The 22,497-nt window shown below is 36.6% G+C and overlaps 1 protein-coding gene across 1 annotated transcript; it reads left to right on the forward strand.

Annotated features, from left to right (window-relative positions):
• Positions 1 to 113: 113 nt before the first annotated feature.
• On the forward strand, positions 114 to 22,249 carry ehd1b (EH-domain containing 1b). Its single transcript, XM_051909277.1, has 5 exons — positions 114 to 896; positions 5,397 to 5,494; positions 18,505 to 18,917; positions 20,390 to 20,554; positions 20,801 to 22,249. The coding sequence occupies exons 1-5, from the start codon at positions 496 to 498 to the stop codon at positions 21,320 to 21,322; spliced, it is 1,599 nt and encodes a 532-aa protein (XP_051765237.1). The 5' UTR covers positions 114 to 495; the 3' UTR covers positions 21,323 to 22,249.
• The last annotated feature ends 248 nt before the right edge of the window (positions 22,250 to 22,497 follow it).

A 22,497-nucleotide genomic window follows, 5' to 3' on the forward strand; every position in this document is an offset into this window, starting at 1 on the left:
AACGTCAGCTGTGTGTTTCACAAAACCCCAATTTTGGGGAGGTGGTGAGGGGAGGGGCTTTTATTTTGGAAGTTCCCTTGAGTTCCGGTCCATATCAATGTAAATGTAAGTGGGGGCGCGAGCTTGCACACTCGCACGCGCAGAGTGCTCGAGCTGTGGGACTCGAGACTCCAGTGGATATAAAAGAAAACGATCTGCTGAAAGGTCACAACTGACGAGTAAGCTTAAGTAAACTTAAGTCTGATTTACGAAAAAAAAAGTCAGTTAGCAGTAAGTAAATGAATGAATAAAAAGACAACAGTTAACGTTTGTTGAACAGCTGACAGGACCGACCCACCACGCTGGCAGTCTGCTGTACCTGACATTAGACCGTTAATTCATCCGAACCGCTGGATTAAACTGCCTAGAAATCAGCAAAGAACTTGTATACCACCGTGAAAGTGTTTTTTTTTTTTTTTTATTTAAGTAAGACGTTTATTTTACACATTTTGCAACATGTTCAGCTGGGCGAACAAGGACGGGAAGAAAAAGGACCCCGAACTGTTTCAGACTGTGTCTGACGGGCTGAAGCGACTCTACCGGACCAAATTATTTCCATTAGAAGACACTTACCGCTTCCACGACTTTCACTCTCCGGCTCTGGAAGATGCTGATTTCGATAACAAGCCCATGGTACTTTTAGTGGGACAGTACTCCACGGGGAAAACCACTTTTATTCGTCATCTCATGGAACAGGATTTCCCCGGGATGCGCATAGGCCCCGAACCGACCACCGATTCATTCATTGCGGTGATGTACGGGGAACAGGAGGGACTCATCCCGGGCAATGCTTTAGTGGTGGACCCCAAGAAACCCTTCAGAAAACTCAACGCCTTTGGAAACGCCTTTCTGAACCGGTGAGATCTTCATTCATTACATTGTCAAATAACCTTCTTTTTTAAAAATAAACATTCTGAAAAAGTGAAATGTTTACATTAATCATCTGTCTTTTGCATTTGTTTTTAATCTTAGGTTTTCTTTGCTCAGGATTTCAGATTTTCAGGGTGTTGTTTTCCTCATTTGAGGTTGTCAGGTTTTGTGTTTCATATGAACTCATCGTTACTTTTATGAAATGTAATGATAGGAGCCTTCTGGACTTTAAAAAGGGTGAAGAGGGTGTTCACATTGTACAAAAAAAAAAAAAAAAAAGAATTTCCTGCACTTTTTTCAGCTTACATCTGCATGCTGAAGTTGCCAGCTGTATTGCAAGGGTGGAGCTTTGAGAGTAGTAAAACTGAATTCTTAACTGTTTCGTCACCAGTGTTTCATATCATTGATAAAATATTTGATTTAGTATATTACATGCTTTTTCCTGCTTTTTACCACTCACAGTACTGTAATACAGTCAATTTTATGTTGTGTTGTTTAACACACTTTAGCAGCCTACAGCAAATCACATGTTCTCTGGCCTGCAAACATGTATGTCTGTCAGTTTATGAAGACTATGATTTGCTTTATTGTAATCCTCACAAACCTTTATTTACTTTTAGATGTAGTTGTCACACCCAGAAAAGGTCTCTCTAGGCGTTGAACCTGACATTTAAGTTTTAACTGAACTAAACTTTCCCCTTTTCATTGTTTCAATAATGACTGAAGATATTAATACACATTTTGCATGCCATAAAACTTGCTAAACTTGCTTGTTAGTCTTTGGTTCCCCCTTCTGAGAGGAACGTCAACTGACACTGGTTTTGACAGCTGCAGAGGCCTTTAAGGGTCTTTTTAACAAGCTCTTGGGGAATGGGGCCCTCCATTAGGAATGACATGAAAAGAAATGAGTTTGCGTTCGTAATTGTGTATCAGTTCAACTCACAGTTGTCTTTTCAACGTGTTACGCATGTCCACTGTGCATTTCAGGCTTAGTAGGCTGATTTAGGTGAAGCAGAGATGGGTGTGTCTTCTCTCAAGGACTAGTACTACACTTTCCCTTTGACTTGGGCTTGTTGTAGATATGAGGACTTAACCACAACCCCATGCTGGTCAATGCTTGACTTAGAGGGATCATATTATGCACAGATCATTTTTATACCCCAACAGGCCTGGGCTGGCAGAATGCGTTTTATCTTACAAAAATGTCCTTTTAAAGAAAATCTTGGAACGCTTTCAATTTGTGCAATGAGTAGGTTTAGTCAATCATGAATGGGAGGAGAATAAGATTTCATCCCTCCTCCCTCCTTGAACTCTCCTTGACTGTGCGTTGTTTTAAGGTCAAATCAGGGTTTCCTGAGAAGCTCGGTGTTTTCTCAGTGTAGCTATGAGTTGATCAGATAGTTTCCCGTAGGTGCTGCCTTACCTGTTAAATGCATGATTTTGGTGTTTTGGCAGTCCAAGCTTGTTTGTGTGACTTTTTTTTTTATAGGTTAACAAGAGGTTAAAAAGGACTGACTCCGCTAAGTCACTCCACAGATAATCTGAGGAACTGACTTTGCAATTTCAGAGTGTTCACGTCAAAAGTGTCCCCCGTTTGCAAATATCTGACCCCAGCTTCCTTTATATTATGCTGTTTATTGCTTACCAAGCATATTGAATTTTCCCTCCCAGTATTTTGCACTCTGACCTTGTCGGAGAGGTTCAAAGGTAGCTTGAAGGTCACTGGCAAGGAATCAATGGTGTGTGTGCCTCGTGACCACAACTGCTGTAAATTTTTAGTACATATTAACCTTGTTCCAGTAGTTCAGTTAAACTCCGCCTTTGTGCTGTTGTCCCCACTCTCCCTATTACTCATGTGTAACTTGAGTATGCACTTTCTCCTCTTGTGCAGCTGCATTCATCGTTTTCCCCAGGCTGGCCTGTGTTGAACCATATAGTGTAGCTGATTGCAGATTCTCACCACTGTAGTGTTTGTCAAACAGTTTTTCCAAGAGCTAAATTCAAATACCTAAGCCCTATCGTTGTTTTAACCTCTACTAGGCTGAAGATTAATTTACAGTTATTGCTGTAGTTGGTGGTGCTCTGTGGTGTTATGCATTGCAACATGCTCCGTTACTGCAGTATATCTTGCTAAACTGGTCTTCTGATATGTATCTCTGTGTAGCCATTTTGATTTATGTGTTTGTGCGCTTGGTATCTGATTTTTCTGCACGCAAAGGAGTCATTGAATCAAAAAAAAGCAATAAAATGATTTTTTAGTGGTGTATTTGGGATGTTAAAAAGTCCTGGAAGCCCCCCCCCCAATTAATTAGAAATGGCCAAATTGTTCCCCCAATATTTGATATTATTGATGCTGCTATGCTGTACTCCATTATGCATCACTCTGTTTGTTAGGATGACGAAAAAAGTTTTAAAAGTTACATTTTAGGCTGATCTGCCTCAGCGGTCTAATAGCGCTCATCAATGTCAGAATGAGTGAGCTGGCCAATCAAATCAAAGGGGCTTACTGTTCACAAAAGATGAGTGCGAATTCCAATGTGACACTTTCGTTTTAGCAGTGAAAGAGTATGTGGCAATAGTAGCTAAAAACATTTAATATTTGATGATTATTTTATGATTGAAATATTCAGTGATCGACCGCAATATCCAGTGATGCAGACTACTCAAATTTGAAATTTTGTCATTTTGAATTGAAAACATGCTCTTATTTGATTGATTTGATATGATTAATGTTATTCGCAGCAGAATGTGATGAGACAAGAAACGTTCTGCATTTTTGACATATTAGACATACAAATAGAGTGAATATATATATATATATATATATATATATATATATATATAAGAAAAAAAAACTTTTACTTTCTTATTTTTTTTGTTATTTCCCTTGCCTTATTCCCTTTTAACCTTCTAATTATTTAATTCCTTTTAAAAAAAGAAAAAATCATTGTCCCCTCCCCAATGTTCAAGACATGGTTTGCTGGAAGCAGCTGGAATTTTAAATATTTATTTAATAAATTACACACAGGGCTGAGACGTTACTCTCCCTGAATATTACATCAGCAAGAGGAAAAATTATTTAACAACACAGGCTAATTAGTTAGTGTTTCACTCTCAAGCCTGTATATTTTAGCTTTAGCTAAAATAGCTTTAAAATACCCATCTGGCAGCAGGACGAGCCTTAGTCTAAACTTTAATCTTTGTTGTGAATGATGCATTGACCAACCAAGTTACAGCTGGGTACATTAATGTTTCATCAATGTTGTTTCCTGTGATAGAAGAGGAAATTAGTATTGTGGTAGACACAACCATTCAAAACAGTTGGAGGTAGGTAAGATTTTTTTTTTTTTAAAACATTTTTGAAAGTTCCTTATGCTCATCAAGGCTGCATTTATTTGATCAAAAAACAGTACAATTACTATAATATGTTATGTCTTTAATTCCTATGATGGTTTTTAGCAGCCAGTCTTCACTTTAGTGTCACATGATCTTTCAGAAATCATTCTAATATGCTGATTTGGTGCTCAAGAAACATTTTTTATTATTATTATTATCAATGTTGAAAACCGTTCACACCAAGAACTGCTTAAGAAGTGATACTTAATATTTGTGGAAACAATTTTTCAGGATTCTTTGACTAATAGAAAGTTTTATTTGAAATAGAAATCATTATGAATGCATCCTTGCTGAATAAGTGTTTATAAGTTCTTTAAAAGCAAAATCTTACTGACACCAATCTTTTGAATGGTAGTATATGAAGTTGCATCAGGCAGGAAATGAATTTTAACTTCTGCAGGATGTTTGCAGAACCTCTGAAGCTTGACTTCAAAAACAGGCTAATAGTATTTAGATGTTATCAGTTAACAAATTATTTATTGTTCAATTCTTGAAAATAAACATATATTTCGGATTTCTGGATATATGGAAGGAAGCATGTCTCTGTTCTGGCCCTGCATACTAGGCTTTACACTCAAAAACATTAGCCAAAATGACACAAACGGTCTTTGTCAACTGGCAGCAAGTCCAATAATGTGTGGAATGTATGCTGAAAGGAAATATGGGATGCGATTGGCAGGAGTGAAAGTAGCAGCATGTAGAGAATAAGTGATGGCACTCTTTCTGGAAAAATTAAGGGGTGGGAATGAGTAAAATACATATGAGGGAACACAGTGGTTGGGGGTTTGAGGTTGAAGATTGTTTTTGTATGACTAAAATGTGCTGGTCTGTTAGAGACATGGAAATAAAAACATACGGGTTGGCAGATAAATGAAGAACGCACAGAAAGATAAGCTGTGAGCATTTAGTAATGGAAAAGCTGAGGTAAGAGTTGGAATGATAAGATTTGGCGAGAGCGAAGGAGAAGGGAATTCCTTCCAATCAATCATGTTGCACTAAAAACATTACTGCAAGATCACTAGGCCCAATGGTGAAACGTCTGATTGTTCCAAGTGTCTGTCCTTTTGTAATGTTTGATCCTCTTCTCTCAGGTTTATATGTGCCCAGATGCCAAATCCAGTGCTGGACAGCATCAGCATCATAGACACTCCTGGAATTCTGTCTGGAGAGAAACAGCGGATTAGCAGAGGCAAGTGTTGTTTTTTTTTATTTTTTGTTTTTTTTATTTCCTCTTTCTATAATTGTCGTCACCTCTTTAATCATCTTCTGACTTTCCTTCCCGGAGTTACCACAACTTCATATTCTTTGTCCTATTAATACAAGTTCCATTTGCATAGACAGCTGTGAGTAACACTTGTCCCAAGGAAAGGAAAGGAGGTTAATTTGGTTAGCTTCTGCATTATGGGAGTATTAAGAGGGAAGTATTTTTAGTTCTCCTGTTTACATTAGAGCACAACAAACCCACTCTTCTTCCAAAGGTTTTTTTTTTTCCTGTAGGAAGGAAGGGAAGTTGAAAACCTAATTATTCTATAGTGACAATGTGGACTGTCCATTCCCATCGGACACTATGATTTGGAAAGAACAATGGATTTTCTGAGCACTCACTGAAAATAAAAAATTATGCAAAAATGTCTAAAATGTTCAGTTAGCCCTTAGGCAGTGTTGGTTAATTACTCTTAAGCAGCACGGGAGAATAAGGTTCAGGATTTTTTTTTTTTTTTTTTTTGGCTTCCCTAGATGTATAATTGACTAGTCTGGACTTGTTACAGGCCCAGAAATTACAATGGAGCATGTTGGTATGTTGTTTATTTAAGAAACTCTAAGAGAGCATTGTATATGGAGGTAACCGGTGTCACGCTGAGGACTCTTCCTGTGCTTGTCCATCTGCCGTGGTGCGTGTGCGTCCTCTCCTTGCCTTTCCCTGAAGACCATGTAAATGTGATCAGAGGGTGAGTGGCATCTACAGATAACAGTCTGACAAAGAGGGGAGACAGCTCAGGCCAGGAAACAGACATTACCGCAGAGCAGAGAGGGCGTGGTAAAGACATAAAAATGAGCGGGCTGGGAATACATCCATGTTCAAAGATTCAGTTATGTGTTATTGAGCATGTTAAGTGAATGAGATGTACATCGGCACACTTCGTTTGCCATCTTTCTTGGAGTGGTTTTCCTGCACCAGACAAACAAATGCACACTCTCAAAAAATTGGATATGTTTCATAGTAATACTATATTTTGTGGACATGGTAAAATGGTATCAAGGTTTTTTTAAACATATACCTACAGGCTAGGGATCTGCCCAAAGCCGAATTTTTAAATTATTTGGAAAGACAAAGATAATGAATAACACATTCTACAGAGCCCCTGAAGGGACATGATGATGAAAGCATTTAAGGCAGTGGTCTCAAACTCAATTCCTGGAGGGCCACAACTCTGCACAGTTTAGCTCCAACTAGCTCCAACTCACACCTGCTTGGAAGTTTTTAGTAATCTTGATTAGCTGAGAAAGCCAGATTTTCCGTATGCACAAAAGTTTTCAGAATTATAAAACCATGCTTACGCCAGAACCTGCGCAAATTCTTTTTATAAAACCCAGTCAGCGGAAGATTGTGCGTACATGAATCTCCACCCCGTCTCCTCCCTGAAATAACCATATATGGAACTTAAAATGCCTAGTTTTACTATGCATTATGTCATCTGCATATCATTACCATTTCATATTCATATTCCCATCCACGTGACACCATGTTTAACGGTACAAGACATTAGGAAAATATGACTAGAAATGCCATCACATTACATTGCTAAAAATCATTCACATTCTTTTCCACTGGCCGAATAGTATATTTTAATTGTTTTTAAAAAAAAATTTGTATGCAATTTTGCCTATAAGGTAAACATAGCCTATATTTTAGGCTGTTTATATATTTTTAATTGAAATAGATAGGCGGACTTATTTTTGCATTGTAAATTATTGTATGACTAGGCACGCCACTGACAAAACATTTTAATAATAAAACGTGCATATCTTACCGTTTCCTTCAAAATCTATCCTTCAAATACAATTTTTCATGTTCGTAAATAAATAATAGGGCTGGGAAAATAAATCGATGCATCACTCAATTTATGAGATTTTCCGTTCTAGGCTAATTTTTAACTGTACACTCAAATGCTCACAAAGAAGAGCGCTGAAGTCTGAAAATGCTTTTATGACGCGAGATTAATGTAAACATCCCACTGCAAACACCCTTGTAATTTGCTTCAACCTTTTTGAATGATTATTTTATAGAAGGTTCATGGGTTTGTGTAAGGAATTGGAAGCAAGCAGAGTACGGCTGTTTCTAAAGTACGCAGTGCCATTTGCTGTTAAAAACTAAGCTCAGAATCATTTCGAGAGAGAATTGCAATGCATTCAGAAAATCTCAGAATCAATCCAGAATCATTTCTCGATTTGCGACGCATCAATTTATTGTCCCAGTTCTAATAAATAATACTGAAATAACACTGTTTTGGACATGTAGCATCTAATTTTTTCATGGTTCTGCATGTTTTTTTTTTTTTTAAGATACCAAACCATAGTAATATGTTTTTTGGATACATATCATGGTACATGATTGTGATAATCATTTACTACTCTGTTATGCATCACTTTACAATGGTAGAGAGACACAGTATGTTTTTGTATAAGGGAGTGATCTGGTGAAGGTATACATATTTACATATTGGATAGGGTTATAGTAGAATGGCCTGTGAGCTCCATGAGAGAGTGCAGACATGAGTGGATGACACTAACCCAGGTGTTCAGGAACACTCTTGCATTCCATACTGCACAGCTTTATCTCACAAGTTATTTAGGTTTACTTTCAAATGGACCGCACCCTATGGTCTCTGATAAGCAACTCTTCCCCCCAGAGCTTGGCAGTCCTTGGGCGGGTGTAAAAACATCATTAGTGTATGTCAAAAGTATTTCCAGGCTGATACATGGCTGTATAAGCTTGTGTGAGATCATAGTATGTGAGATGCAGCCCATGTGCTGCACACTGAACTTATGCCAGTGATTTTCACACACGGTTTTAGTCACGAGCAATTAAACAGAGCAAGAGAGGTAACGGCTCTCCATCAGCGGCCAGGGTTACTCTCTCTTTGCTGCCCTTTGCCCTCTTCCTCGCTCTGAGGCAGAATGAGAGCCATAAATATTGATAGTGATGATGAAGGCGTGGCAGCTGAGAGAATTCAGACTCAAGACACAGCGAAGGGTCACATGATAGTCACCACAAAGATTCTGTTGTATTAGATTGCCATGAAATTAGGAGATTTTGAAGGAAATCAAATGGTTAAGATGTCCATTAGTGCTTAAAATGCTTAATATGTTAAATTAAATCTTTGGAACATTTTTTTCAAATGAAATCAATAATCATTGAAATTGTCTGTGTGATGAATAAATTTACTACAGTAGCACGAGTGCAATACGAGTTTTGCATGTGTGTGAGACGGAGCTGCTTGTTTGTGTGTGAGGTTAATCTAACTTTCAACCTCTTCTGTAGCACCAGTGCTATGTGCAAAAAAAATTAAATCTATTAACCAAAGTTAAACAATTTGCTTAGTGTGATTATGAAATCTCGAAGTTTTAACTATAAGTATATGCACAGCACTGAGATCAGAGCGGATCAATCAGTTAACACTCCATCTCTGAAAGCGCTGTGAGTTTGAGTCTTATAACATGCGTTTGAAAAAGCAACACTCGGCATTAGAAATGTACTTTATTCTTATGAAAATACCTGAGATGTCTGGAAGAACACAGATAAACCATATATTGTTGCAAACGTACTTAGCTAGCTGGATGTCTTTGTCCAAATAAGGGATTTCCTGGAACATCATTAGTCTTAATACCTCTGAGTCTCACTTGTGGACTTTCTGCGCAAGGGTGGCCTCTGGCTATGATTATGAATGAAACAGACATTACATTACATTACACGTGTTTTACTCAATAATGCTCACAACACCCTATTTTGGGTAAAAAATTAGGACAAATAATACTTCTTTCTAAAGAAATTTGAAGTAAACATGAGAACCCATACGTTTTCTCCAGTGTAGAGAAGTATAGCCTACAGGAGGTAGTTTTTTTTTTTTTTTTTTCAGATGGATGCATAAGATTTCCTGACAAAAATTAAGAAATTACCATCACACATTTTTATCCTATTAATTTAATATTTTATAATAAAACTTTAGACTTTTCTAATGATTTATAGGAAAATGAAGTGATATTTTTAAGTGTTCAACCAAAACAGATTGATGTTGTGTCGATTGTGATTATTGAAATTGGGCCTTGTAAACAAAATTGACTTAATGTTAAGCAAGAGGTGTTATGTTCCTGTAGTCTGCCATTTTTGGCAAATAAAGAAAATGTTTGTCTGAAAACATTTCTTGTTAAGGTTTGTATTTGGTATGCCCTGTATGGAACATTAATGTACTTTGTCAGTCACTTGCCTGTTTAAGTGATGAACTGCGCTACTTGTGATTGATTTCAGAGATGGTAACAGACTTGTGCTACAATTGTGTGACCTGTGCTACAAAACTTTCAATCTCTTCTGTAGCACCAGTGCTATGTGCAAAAAAAATTAAAGAATAGAAAAATAACGTACAGCCCTGAAACAGTAATTTAATCAATCAATTTTAGTACAAAATTTGTTTCACAGGATATCTTAACTCGAAATGTTCTGTAAATAGTTGACAGTTTAAGGTTAAAGAATTCATGAAAGTTACGATTGAACTATAAAAAAAAAAGAACTAGACAGGCATAACTTAATGCCTAGATCATGTATTCATTAGGGATGCTCCGAACGATTGGCCGCAGATCGGTATCAGACGATAATCACATTCTATGACTTGATCGGTAGTCACTAAATTTGGCCGATCCTATGAACCGATCCGAATTTGATGTAAAACACGTGATGACGTCAAACTTTATTGCCGCAGTCACCTGTCATGTTCTAAAGAAATATCACGTGGAGGAACATTGGCTAAAGGATTCAATACAACAAACCTCATTCGCTGCCTCTGTCATCTGCTCTCAATGTCTGAGGTGGGAGACAGACAGACAGACAGACAGACATTCATTCATTCATTCATTCATTCATTCATTCATTCATTCATTCATTCATTCATTCATTCATTCATTCATTCATTCATTCATTCATTCATTCATTCATTCATTCCCGGCGTCTGTCCTGCTTCAGGTCATTATATATCTGTGAAAAAAATCAGTTAGCCATCAGTTGTCAGAAGATAAAGGTGATATCTTTGTCGTAGTATCCTTTTAACGTTTAAGGGGATTTCCCATGATTCAATGCATTGAATCAGTGCCACTGATCTCTATGAAATGAAACATCAGCTTCAGCATTACCCAGGTGATGCGTTGCTTGTCGATTGAGCCTTGTAAGTGTCGATCGAAGTTAAAATAATTTCAACACCTTGTTTCATTCATGAATGAATCAGCTTTTTTTTTTTAAGTGCATTAATGAAGGTTTAATGATGACTCACTCATAGAGACAGTCCCTTGTCGCCACCTGCTGGTGTAATAATGTAACTACACTGACTGACAACCTGCAATTATGTTTTAAAGTCTTGTAGGCTCTTTTAATAAGGCAAATTATCCTAATATATGGATAGTGTTTTGCATAAGTTCTGTTTTTAAAGGCCTATTAAAATGTTAATTGTAAAATGAATATTTGTTGTGCTTATTTGATTCTCAATTAAAACAATTACAACATTACTGTAAATAATATAACCAAGGCAACATCTGTGGTATTACTTTATCTAAAAAAAGTTAACAGTAACAGTCAACAGAGCGCTTACATATCACTTGTATAAAGCTTGAATGATCTGGATCGGAATCGGTATCGGCCATATATATATATACCCATTCAATGATTGGTGGCACAAAAAACTAGATTGGGACATCCCTACTTTTAAGTTGCTTGTGATATTTAACATTATAACAAAATTTTTCTTCACCCCTAAAAGCTATTCACAGAGCTTGTGATGCATATGGAAATTCCGTTCTTCACAAGATGCGTTTATTTAAAGATTCCGGCTCTATTGTGTTCAAAGCTTCCTCTTTACTGATGTTACAGTAATTGAATGTCATCGCAAGGAAATGTAAGGAAAGCCCTGCTAGTGTCATTATCTAAACATGGAAAATGTTAGTATTTCGCTCTCATTTTAAGTACATAGGGAAAAAAGCATCAAATTGGCAACAAAACAGACAATAGTTCACAGGGAAAGTGCTGGTCATTGCCTGGTCATAGATCGTAATGTGGCATGTAGCCAGTTACAGCACACTGAGGTCAAGTGGATGTCATGTGTGAATACCCTAGCTACCCTAACAGCAATAAATTTGGGAGGAAATCTGGGCCTGTCTGAGAATAATGGGAGGATCAGTTATGTAACTGATCTGAAAAACATGGATATTCAGGTAGGAATGACAACTATTTGGACATCTAGCCACAGTCATGCTGTTCTTTGGAAGTGGATGAGCGTGCTTGCTATTTTAATTCAGTCCTTTTGTCTCTCTGTATTTCATTTTCTACATTTTTCTTGTCTCCTCAAACTTCTTTCTTCACAGCAATGTGGTCTCCATATTGCAGTTCTGGACTCCTGCTCTGACTTTATAGAAGAATAGATCAGGACTGCTTATAATAGTTTTGATAATATGACATGTTTTAAGCTGCAACCTTAAACCCTAAAAATGTCCTGCTCATCCATAGACCTTGTGAGGTCAGTTAATATTCTTCTGAAGTCTGCTGACTTCACATCCGTCCCCCTTCCCCCTGACTGCAGTTAGACTTTACAAGCAGTTAACGACAAGGCACTTCAAAATGAATGCTCATATGTACTTTAAGTCAGTTTGCTTCATACTGGGCTATTCCCAAACCACTATTCCCAATCAAATGTTTTTCTCCCCTAATTTTCAGATCCTGTTATATCTTGACATGAGATGGTTTTGATGTTAGAAATAACAAATTTGTGTTATATACAGGTGCTGGTCATATAATTAGAATATCATCAAAAAGTTCATTTTTTTATTATAAATTATTTTTAAAAATGAAACTTTCATATATTCTAGATTCCCTACATGTAAAGTAAAACATTTCAAAAGTTTTTTTTTTTTTAATTTTGATGATTAGAGCGTACAGCTCATGAAAGTCCAAAATCCAGTATTTCAAAATATTAGAATATTTCCTAAGATCAATCAAAAAATGGATTTGCAAAACAGAAAAGTTCAAGTTCTTTAAAGTATGTTCTTTTGTGCACTCAATACTTGATCGGCAGGACATATTACAGCAAATGACTTGCTCCTAGCACAAATTACTGCATCAGTGAAGTGTGGCATGGAAGTGATCAGCCTGTGGCACTGCTGAGGCACTATTGAGCCTTCAGATCATCTGTATATTGTTGGATTGACTTTTTCTCATCTTTCTCTTGAAAATATCCCATAGATTCAGGTCAGGCATATTGGCTGGCCAATAAAGCACAGTAATATCATGCTCAGCAAACCACTTGGAAGTGGTTTTTGCACTGTGTGCAGGTGCTAAAGTCCTGCTGGAAAAGGAAATCAGCATCTCCATAAAGCTTGTCAGCAGATGGAAACATAAAGTGCTCCAAAATCTCCTGGAAGATGGCTGCATTGACTTTGCACTTGATAAAACACAATGGACCAACACCAGCAGACGTCACGGCCCCCCCAAATCATTATTGACTTCAGAAACTTCACACTAGACTTCAAGCAGCTTGGATTCTGTGCCTCTCCAGTCTTCCTTCAGACTCTGGGACCATGATTTCAACATGAAATGCAAAATTTACTTTTATCTGAAAAGAGGACTTTTGACCACTGTTCACTGTCCAGTTCTTTTTCTCCTTAGCCCAGGTAAGATGCTTCTGACGTTGTCTCTGGTTCAGAAGTGGCTTGGTAGTCCTTTTCCTGAAGATGTCTGAGTGTGGTGACTCTTGATGCGCTGACTCCGGCTTCATTCTACTCATTGTGAAGCTCTCCCAAGTGTTTGAATTGGCTTTACTTGACAGTATTCTCAAGCTTGCGGTCATCCCTGTTGCTTGTGCACCTTTGCCTACCCAATTTCTTCCTTCCAGTCAACTTTGCATTTAATATGCTTTGATATACACTCTGTAAACAGCCACCCCATTCAGTAATGACCTTCTGTGACTTACTCTCTTTGTGGAGGGTGTCAATGATTGTCTCCTGGACCATTGCCAAGTCAGCAGTCTTCCCCATTAGTGTGGTTTCAAAGAACAAAAGATACCCGGAATATATACTGTAGGGATTGTCATTTAATGAAACTCAAATGTAAATATTCTAATATTTTGAGATACTGGATTTTGGACTTTCATGAGCTGTACGCTCTAATCAACAAATTTAAAAAAAAAAACTTTTGAAATGTTTTACTTTACATGTAGGGAATCTAGAATATATGAAAGTTTCATTTTTTAAAATAATTTACAATAAAAAAATGAACTTTTTCACGATATTCTAATTATATGACCAGCACCTGTATATATATCACTTTCATTTGATTGTGGACGACGGCATTCTTATGCATATAAGATTAAAATGTATATTTTGACTTATTGTTGTCAATGGTTATATATGTCAAAATATAAATTTTAATTCTTATTTTATTTTAAATTTGCTGAATGTAGAATCAAATTCCACCTTTTCCATTAAGGGACAATATTTGCCTCCTAAATTGACTTTCCAGTGCGTTTATTATCTTTATAAATACCTTTACAACATTAATAATGTTTTAAATAAAAAATAAAAAAAGTTCAATAGAGAAACATGCAATGATGATAAAAATGTGAAAAGTGATTCTTTTACATACTAAAACCGCCAGTAGGTGGCGGTAAGTCTTAATGCGTGAGGCACCGAGTCATTTGTTCATTCAGTAACGAAGCAAGTGGCTGTATTTATGAATGAATCATTGAATCAATGACTTTCACGGACAGTTCATTCAAACAGATTTGTTCACGAAACACCGCTGTGTCTGTTGTAGTTCTGCAGTGTTAAATCTACAGGTACATTGTCGAAAACGGCAGTAATATAGCTTGATCTGCTTAAGGCAGCAGACTCTGACGAAACCTATAAGCACCCATATGCACGCTGCTTATGTGGAAATGGATTTAGTCAGTTTGACAGCAAAAGATGTGGTATTTTGATTGGATGTCATGTATTTACAGCATTGTGTCGTGAAATACATGCTCGGTTTTGTTATTTTAAGATGGGGAAGAATTAAATGAACGACAAAACTCAGCATTTTGTTCGCGTATCCCGTACCCCAGTTTGGGAACCACTGTCCTAAATGTAGCTCTGTGTCCTTTTTGTAAACTGGGTGGCGTTCCACAGGGCTCTATTCTAGTACCTCTCCTGTTTGCTGTACACAGTGCCTGGATTAATTCTTCAGTGCTGAGTAGTCTTGGCTGGGTGTCAAGTTTCATCACTGATAGCATCCCATAATGCTTTACTCAGTATACTTACTTATTACAGCACTCTTTTTTTTTTTTTTTTCTTATCTGAAATCACATCTGTTCAGACTGATTAACATCTTGATTTAGTGGCTGTGTAGGGCAATATAAGCATTGTCTTTTATCATAATTCCATATGCTGCCATCTTCTAAAGCATGCCTTTTATTATAAAGAATCCATAAATTATAAATTCTAATGACTTATTTCCAGCTTAGATAAACAAATCCCCTGAGAATGGGCTATTGTTTACATAGTTCATTACAGCAGATTTCTCCATTCTTCCTCTCCCTGTGCTTTCCAGGAATTTGTGGAGGTGCCACATTTATATGTGCTGGTACTGGAAAAGCATAATTTCCTTTCAAGCACAGATGAAAGCTCAACTTTTCCAGGCCCCCTCCCATAATTCTCACATTTTTGCTGCTGGTATGAAATAATAGAGTTAGAGTATACTTTATTGTCCTGTTCAGGAAATAGACAATAACTGCATCTTGCTATTTAAAATATCAATAGATACAGGTAAAAATTATTTTTGGAACTCTAACATTTCTCTGATGGCAGACCATAATAGCATATTACTATGAAATAAAATGTTTAATTCAGTTTTCAAAGACAGAAAAAAACAAAGAATGGCATGTAACATGGTTAATCAGTGGGTTCAAAGACTTTTCATCCGTCAAATACAGGTCATCTACTGGATCAGGATTGAGGAAAAAATGCTAAGATCACTTATCACAAAGACGTGTGTTGGGTTAATAGTTAACCGATATTATGGCACCACCAGTGCAGTGGTCCTATCGAGTCTGGAGTCTGTACTGTCAAATGTATGACAGGTATTACAAAGAGAGACTTTTGAGGGCTATTTTTTTTTACTATTACTTAAAGTTGAGATGAAACTAGAAAATGTCCATGTCAGTTGTAAGGAAATAGGCAGGGTTAAAAATAAGCAGACAAAAGCAACATAGCCACAATCCTAAACATTTCTAAGTTTTTAGCTATTCATCTGGTCTAAATCAGCGATCCAGTCGACAGCTGTTAAGCAACATTCACAACTGTTTCACAAACAGATGCTGCTTAATATGTTATGAGCAAACCTTTTTGCAGAGATGCTGCAGGACAAGGGCTCCCATTACAACACTAAAACCTCTCAGTTATTTATTGACATTAGCATTAGGTATTATATCGTTTCTAGGGTCTTAAGGTACAAATACCAGGGGTTAACCTTTAATGAGAGCTTGATAAATGACATCTATGCATGCTTCAATATCTCATAATGGGTTTGTGTAATATTTTTTTTTATTCAGGTAGAGAGATTGTGGATCAATGTCTGGATTAGACCTTAGCAGGGTGGAGGCAGTACTAAAGATTAGCCTTTGTTCTAAATGACAGCCATCTATACTAAGCCAAATTTCTTCTTTTGTTCCCCCTTTTACGGACATTTAGTCCAACCTTTAGACCAGCATGAGCCAAATGTCTATTTATGGTGGTTGGATCTTTGTGTTGGTTGTAAACTTTAAGTTCCAGCCCTGTATTCACTGTACATAATATGCACAAAACCAGTATCTTTGTAGGTAGCTGGTGTAATTTGTTTCAAAACAGCTATATTTAGTTATCTGCATAGTTTCCTCCTGCATGGACGGTCATTCATTTAGTCATTCGTCTGTGCATTTGTTGTTCATTCATTCATTTGCTCTTGTTTTGTTTGTTTGTTGAATTGAATGAATCATTTAATGATGCAATTGTATGTTTGTAACCGTAACAGCATCAGCAAAAGGAGAATAAAATTAGTCTTGTTAAAATTGCCTTGATATTTGCAATGTTGTAATTTAATTTTCTTTTATTAAGTGGAGCTTTTGTGTGCCCACTTGAACAGATTTTAGTGCAGGAACAAACACAATTACTTTGGCATTCTTATGTAAACAAGGATATCCCATAGTTTAAGTTTACACAAGGATATGTTTTTGGAAAGTATTAGAAGGAAAGCAAACAAAGAATTGGAAAAGCCATATCATTAGGGAAAAAGAGTTTTTCCATCCATATGAGCTACCTCTGCTGTCACAATCTTTACCAGCCATATTAATGTGTATATGTATACACAACCAGCTTATCAGTGTCTGCTTTGAATGTAGACAAAAGAAACTCCAGGAGAAAATGGATACTATTCAGAAAGAATGCCGATTTAGATACATAAAACAGCAGTTAATAAGCCTTCTTGTATTGCTAATATACCCACACAGTAAATTCACAACTGCTGGGAAAAAGAACAAGGGTTTTTTGATTACATTTACTAAGTGTACCAAATTACTGCATTTTTGGTACATAAAATAAATTAAGGTCTTAACAGTGTTTTTTTTTTTTTTTTTTTTGCACAGTACATATGCTTTTTTTATTATTGCCATTTCATTTTATTAAATTAAATGCAATTATGTTGTTAAATGATGCAAGGATAGATATTTATATATATAAATATGTTGTGTTATAGCATTGCATATTATAATGGACTATTTCATTAGTATCGCAATGTATATTGTGATGGATAACAGTCAATAAAGCAGAGCAGTGAATCCATGAAGTCACACCCATGTTGCATTCAGATCCAGATTTCACATCCTGCTGACGTTGATACAGCTGGGACTGGGACATAGTCTTTCCTGTCTTTTACACACTCGCTACACAATCCAAACATAAATTGGTAACTTCTGTCTCCGAAAGCAAGAGAGCTGGGCCGGAAATTCTGGCTTTAGCATTTGTATTATGGCATATAGAGAAATCTATGAAGATTAAACCTTTGCCCTCAAGATCTCATAAGTAGCTTTTTGGAAAGAGACCAGAATTTGCGTAGTCTAGCAATATTTATGCTGGCCCTTGTTGAAAAATGTGCATGCAGCTTGTGCTTTTTTGCTTCTTGAAGACTTCAAAATACCTAAGAGAATATGTCTACCTCTTTTTTTTTTTTTTTTTTTTTTTTTGTGTGGAGTACACACATTTTTCCCATGGCCACACATTCTTTTCATATCCCAGCATCTTAAATTTAGTTTAAGATTCGTCATCTCCTTGGCTACTGTCAAAATATTTTACTCTAGATTTCCATTGTTCCCTGTGATCCTTTTAACCATGCAAGATGGGAGAGGAAGGAGTTTCTGTGGGACAATTTTTCAAAGACATTTTCCTGTTTGCCATGCAGCGTAAGTAGATGTGATGTCAGTTCGTTGTAATGGACCAGACGTCTGTTCATCTAATTTTTTTTTTTTTTTTTTCAAGTTAAAGGGCAGTTGTACTCCACCCTCATGAGCCAATATCAGTGTCATGCAAGAGGACTGGATAAAAGGAGATGAGTTCTGTTACATAAAGACTTTCCTTTTGACAGCAAAACTGTCAATTTGCGTGAACTTTGATGGATTTCTGCTTGTTTGCGTTTAGTTAGTGTTGAGTGATATGGGCAAGATCAGGAAGTTCTAGGGTCAAATATCTGCTGACTGATGTACTGCCCTTTATCTGGATGGAAACAGAAGTGTTGGGTTGTGCTTTATCAAAGAGGCTCACATACACAAACAAGTTCCCTTTGCATTAAATAAACGGAATGACTAATTAAGTTGATTTAACTGGTTATTTAGTGTTAAAAAGCCTTGTCTTGTGTTAAAAATGTCATGTCCACATCTGTTTCAGGTTATGACTTTGCTGCTGTGCTTGAATGGTTTGCTGAACGTGTGGACCGCATCATTCTTCTCTTTGACGCACACAAGTTGGACATTTCAGACGAGTTCTCCGAGGTGATCCGAGCTCTGAAAAACCATGAGGACAAGATGAGGGTGGTGCTCAACAAAGCAGATCAGATCGGTACCCAGCAGCTCATGAGGGTGTATGGCGCCCTCATGTGGTCGCTCGGTAAAATCGTCAACACCCCAGAGGTCATCCGAGTGTACATTGGTTCTTTTTGGGCTCAGCCTCTCCTGGTTGCAGATAACAGGAAACTGTTTGAAGCAGAGGAACAAGACCTTTTCCGTGACATCCAGGGACTTCCACGTAATGCAGCGCTGCGCAAGCTGAATGACCTTATCAAACGGGCACGTCTAGCTAAAGTAAGAAATTAAACCTTTTGTAGTTAGTTATGATGTAGTGTTGTCTTCTTGACATACTTGAAATGTAAAGTACTTTGAATGTTTTTAGTTAGATTAGTTACCTGGTGTTTGCTGCCCTCATGTGATCACTTTATAAATTGTCATCACCCCAGACATGATCCAAGTTTATTGGATCCTCTTCCTGCTCACCATCTTCCTTTTATATGTAACACTTTTTTTTTTAAAGGGGCCTATTAGGCTTTTTTTTTTTTTTAAACTTTCTTTAGTGTGTAATGTTGCTGTTTGAGCATGAAAAAGGTCTGCAAAGTTACAAAGCACCAAATATATTCCAAAGGGAGTTATTCTCTATATCAGTAAGCACTGTTTCTGAACTCCCTGAAACATCTCTATTGTAGTCATGAGTTTTCTTCTGGGCACGTACTGTCATAATATTCCTTACTTATTTAAATAATTCCAGCCGTGACATTTCCGAAACATGTTGGAAACGGTTGACCAATCAGTCGAGGCGACCAATCAGAGCACGTTGCGCTTTTCAGAAAGAGGAGCTTCATAGAGAAAGGAACTAAACAGAGCGATACAGACAGACTGGGAAGAACAGTGCTGCAATAATGTAAAAAATGTGTTTTTTAAACATTCAAGCATGAAAACCTATTCTAGTAGAGCCCAAAAACAAAATAAAGACTTTGAAAAAGGGCATAATAGGTCACCTTTAATGTTTTTGATACACTTATGCTAACTGCATTTGATCAAAAATAAAAACATTATTATTGTGAAATATTATTATAATTTAAAAGAGCAGTTTTTTTTTTTTTTTTTTTATAAATGTAATTTATTCCTGTGAAGGCAAAGCTGAATTTTCAGCAGCCATTACTCCAGTCTTCAGTGTCACATGTATATGCTGATTTGGTATCAATATTGAAAACAGTTTTGGTATTTTTGTGGAAACCGTGATCCATTACCATTCAAGGACACATTAAAATGATCAAAAGTGACAGTAAAGACATTTATAAAGTTACACAATATTTCAGTTTTAAATAAATGTTGTTCTTTTGAATTTTCTGTTTATCAGAGCATCCTGAAAAAAATGTATCCGTTTTCACAAAAATATTAAGCAACACAGCTTTTTCATTGATGATAATATTTCTTTTTTTCTTGAGCCCCATATTCAGCATATTAGAATGGTTTCTGAAGGGTCATGTGACACTGAAAACTAGAATAATGGCTGCTGAAAATTGCTCTAAATTACATTTTAACATTTAATATATCACAATATTATTGCTTTTACTGTATTTGATCAAATGCAGCCTTGGTATGTATGTATATATTCATGATTATCATATATTTTTTTTATATCACTCAATCTCTCTCAAATTGCTCATGTATTGCTTATTTATTGCTCAAATTACTAACATATCAATATAACACAGATTTATTTTAAATATTATATGTTATGGAAATGATTTTCTCTCTAGGTTCATGCCTACATCATCAGTGCTTTGAAGAAAGAAATGCCAAATGTTTTTGGGAAAGAGAATAAGAAAAAGGAACTCATCGCTAACCTGGGTGAAATCTACGCAAAAATTGAAAAAGAACATCAGATCTCCCCTGGTGATTTCCCTAAACTCAATAAAATGCAGGTATGGAAATGTTTTTTAATATAATATAATACAATATAGCAATAATAATAATAATAATAATAAAATTATTTTTATTTATTTATTTATTTATTTATTTGCTTAGCCAAAGATTTTAAGACTAATAAAAATTGTTTTGTAACAATTTACCACCTTGTTTTATGAATTGTTTTATTTTAGTTACTAGATCCAAAGTTCCAAAAATATTATCACACTCTTTTTTGACATCTTTGTTGTCTTCATCATTAGGAAGTCCTTGCTGGTCAGGACTTCACTAAGTTTCAGGGATTGAAGCCCAAGTTGCTAGAAGCAGTAGAGGACATGCTGGCCAACGACATTGCCAAACTCATGACCCTCGTTCGGCAGGAGGAGGCTGCCATGCCCAGCCAGGCTGTCCAGGGTGGTGCCTTTGAGGGCACCATGAATGGACCCTTCGGGCATGGCTATGGAGAGGGTGCTAGTGAAGGCATCGATGAGCTGGAGTGGATAGTGGCGAGAGACAAGCCAACTTACGACGAGATCTTCTACACCCTGTCACCTGTCAACGGGAAGGTCTCTGGTGCCATGGCCAAGAAGGAGATGGTCAAATCCAAACTGCCCAACAACGTTCTAGGAAAAATCTGGAAGCTCGCTGATGTGGATAAGGATGGGTACCTGGACGACGAGGAGTTCGCCCTAGCTAACCACCTCATCAAGGTTAAACTGGAAGGTCACGAGTTACCTGCTGATCTTCCTGATCACCTTGTGCCTCCTTCTAAACGAGGACTGTAAACAATTTGGGAAAATAAATGTTATCTCTGAGCCAAACTTTGTAGAGGTTATGGATATGGGTGGAAGGGTGGTCTAGAAATATGAAAATATATAAACAGAATTTATGATATAATTATACAGTATGCATTAACTGCAGAAAAAAAAGAGACAAAATAGCTTTTAACTTACCCATCACTACAGTTTGTCATTTTCACTATTATTATCTTCTTTGTTCTTGATAGACCAGTAGCTAGCAACCTAATCAAAACTTTCAAAATATGAATAAATTAGATAGCATCCTGTTATCGTATTTCTCGAATGCTAGATGTAGCTAAATTCTGTTTAAGCATGTACAATGTTATGCTGACAGGGAGATGAGTCCATTGTGACCAAAATATAGGCTAATATTAGAAATCTCTTAGAGGTATACTTGTTCCATATCTTTACACTGATGCTGCTGCTTCATACTTAATGTCATGCAAGGAGAAATGATTCTTCTTCATTCTTACACTCCATTAACTTTGCTGATGGTTTCAGATTATTCAGCTTTATCCAGATCTGGGCCACATCTTCAGTTAAACAATGTTGTAGTTCACAGTTTGTCCAATTTTGGTTTTACCATTTGAACTTGCAAATGTGTCCATTTTTTTTATCTATAAAACACACCACAAAAAGCAGTGCTGCATTTTTGTTTTGTATGTTAACTGATTTTGCATTGTCAATTGTGATGGTTCAAAACAGAGTGTGTATGACAAGACATTCAGCAGACAGAGACTCCAACTGTATGATCTGTGTCAGTGATATAAGTAGCACCATTCACATTGGTCTCTATCTGTTCTTGGGTGCCTCCCCCTGCTTCAATATCAAAAGCTTTATATACTATAAATACTGTTCATATGTAAATTTTTTTTTTTGGTCTAGTTTGCAATAAAAAAAAAACTACCACAAGCCTGCTTTTTTTCTCTTGTTTTTCTATATATAGTATTTGAGGAAGTTTTTAATAGTTTTTTTTTGTTTGTTTGTTTTTTTAATTAAAAGTCCTTATAAAATGACTGTAAATTGCGATAAATTCTAAAACTATGAGCAATGTCTGTCCTGAATACTGGTACATTATGTCTTAATATTCTCATGTGGTTATATACTGAGTGTGTGCCCCGATTAAACGCTAAACTGGGGCTGTTCCAGATCTAGGCCTA

The sequence above is a fragment of the Ctenopharyngodon idella genome, chromosome 10 (genome assembly GCF_019924925.1).
Source record: "Ctenopharyngodon idella isolate HZGC_01 chromosome 10, HZGC01, whole genome shotgun sequence".
Taxonomy (NCBI): Eukaryota; Metazoa; Chordata; class Actinopteri; order Cypriniformes; family Xenocyprididae; genus Ctenopharyngodon; species Ctenopharyngodon idella.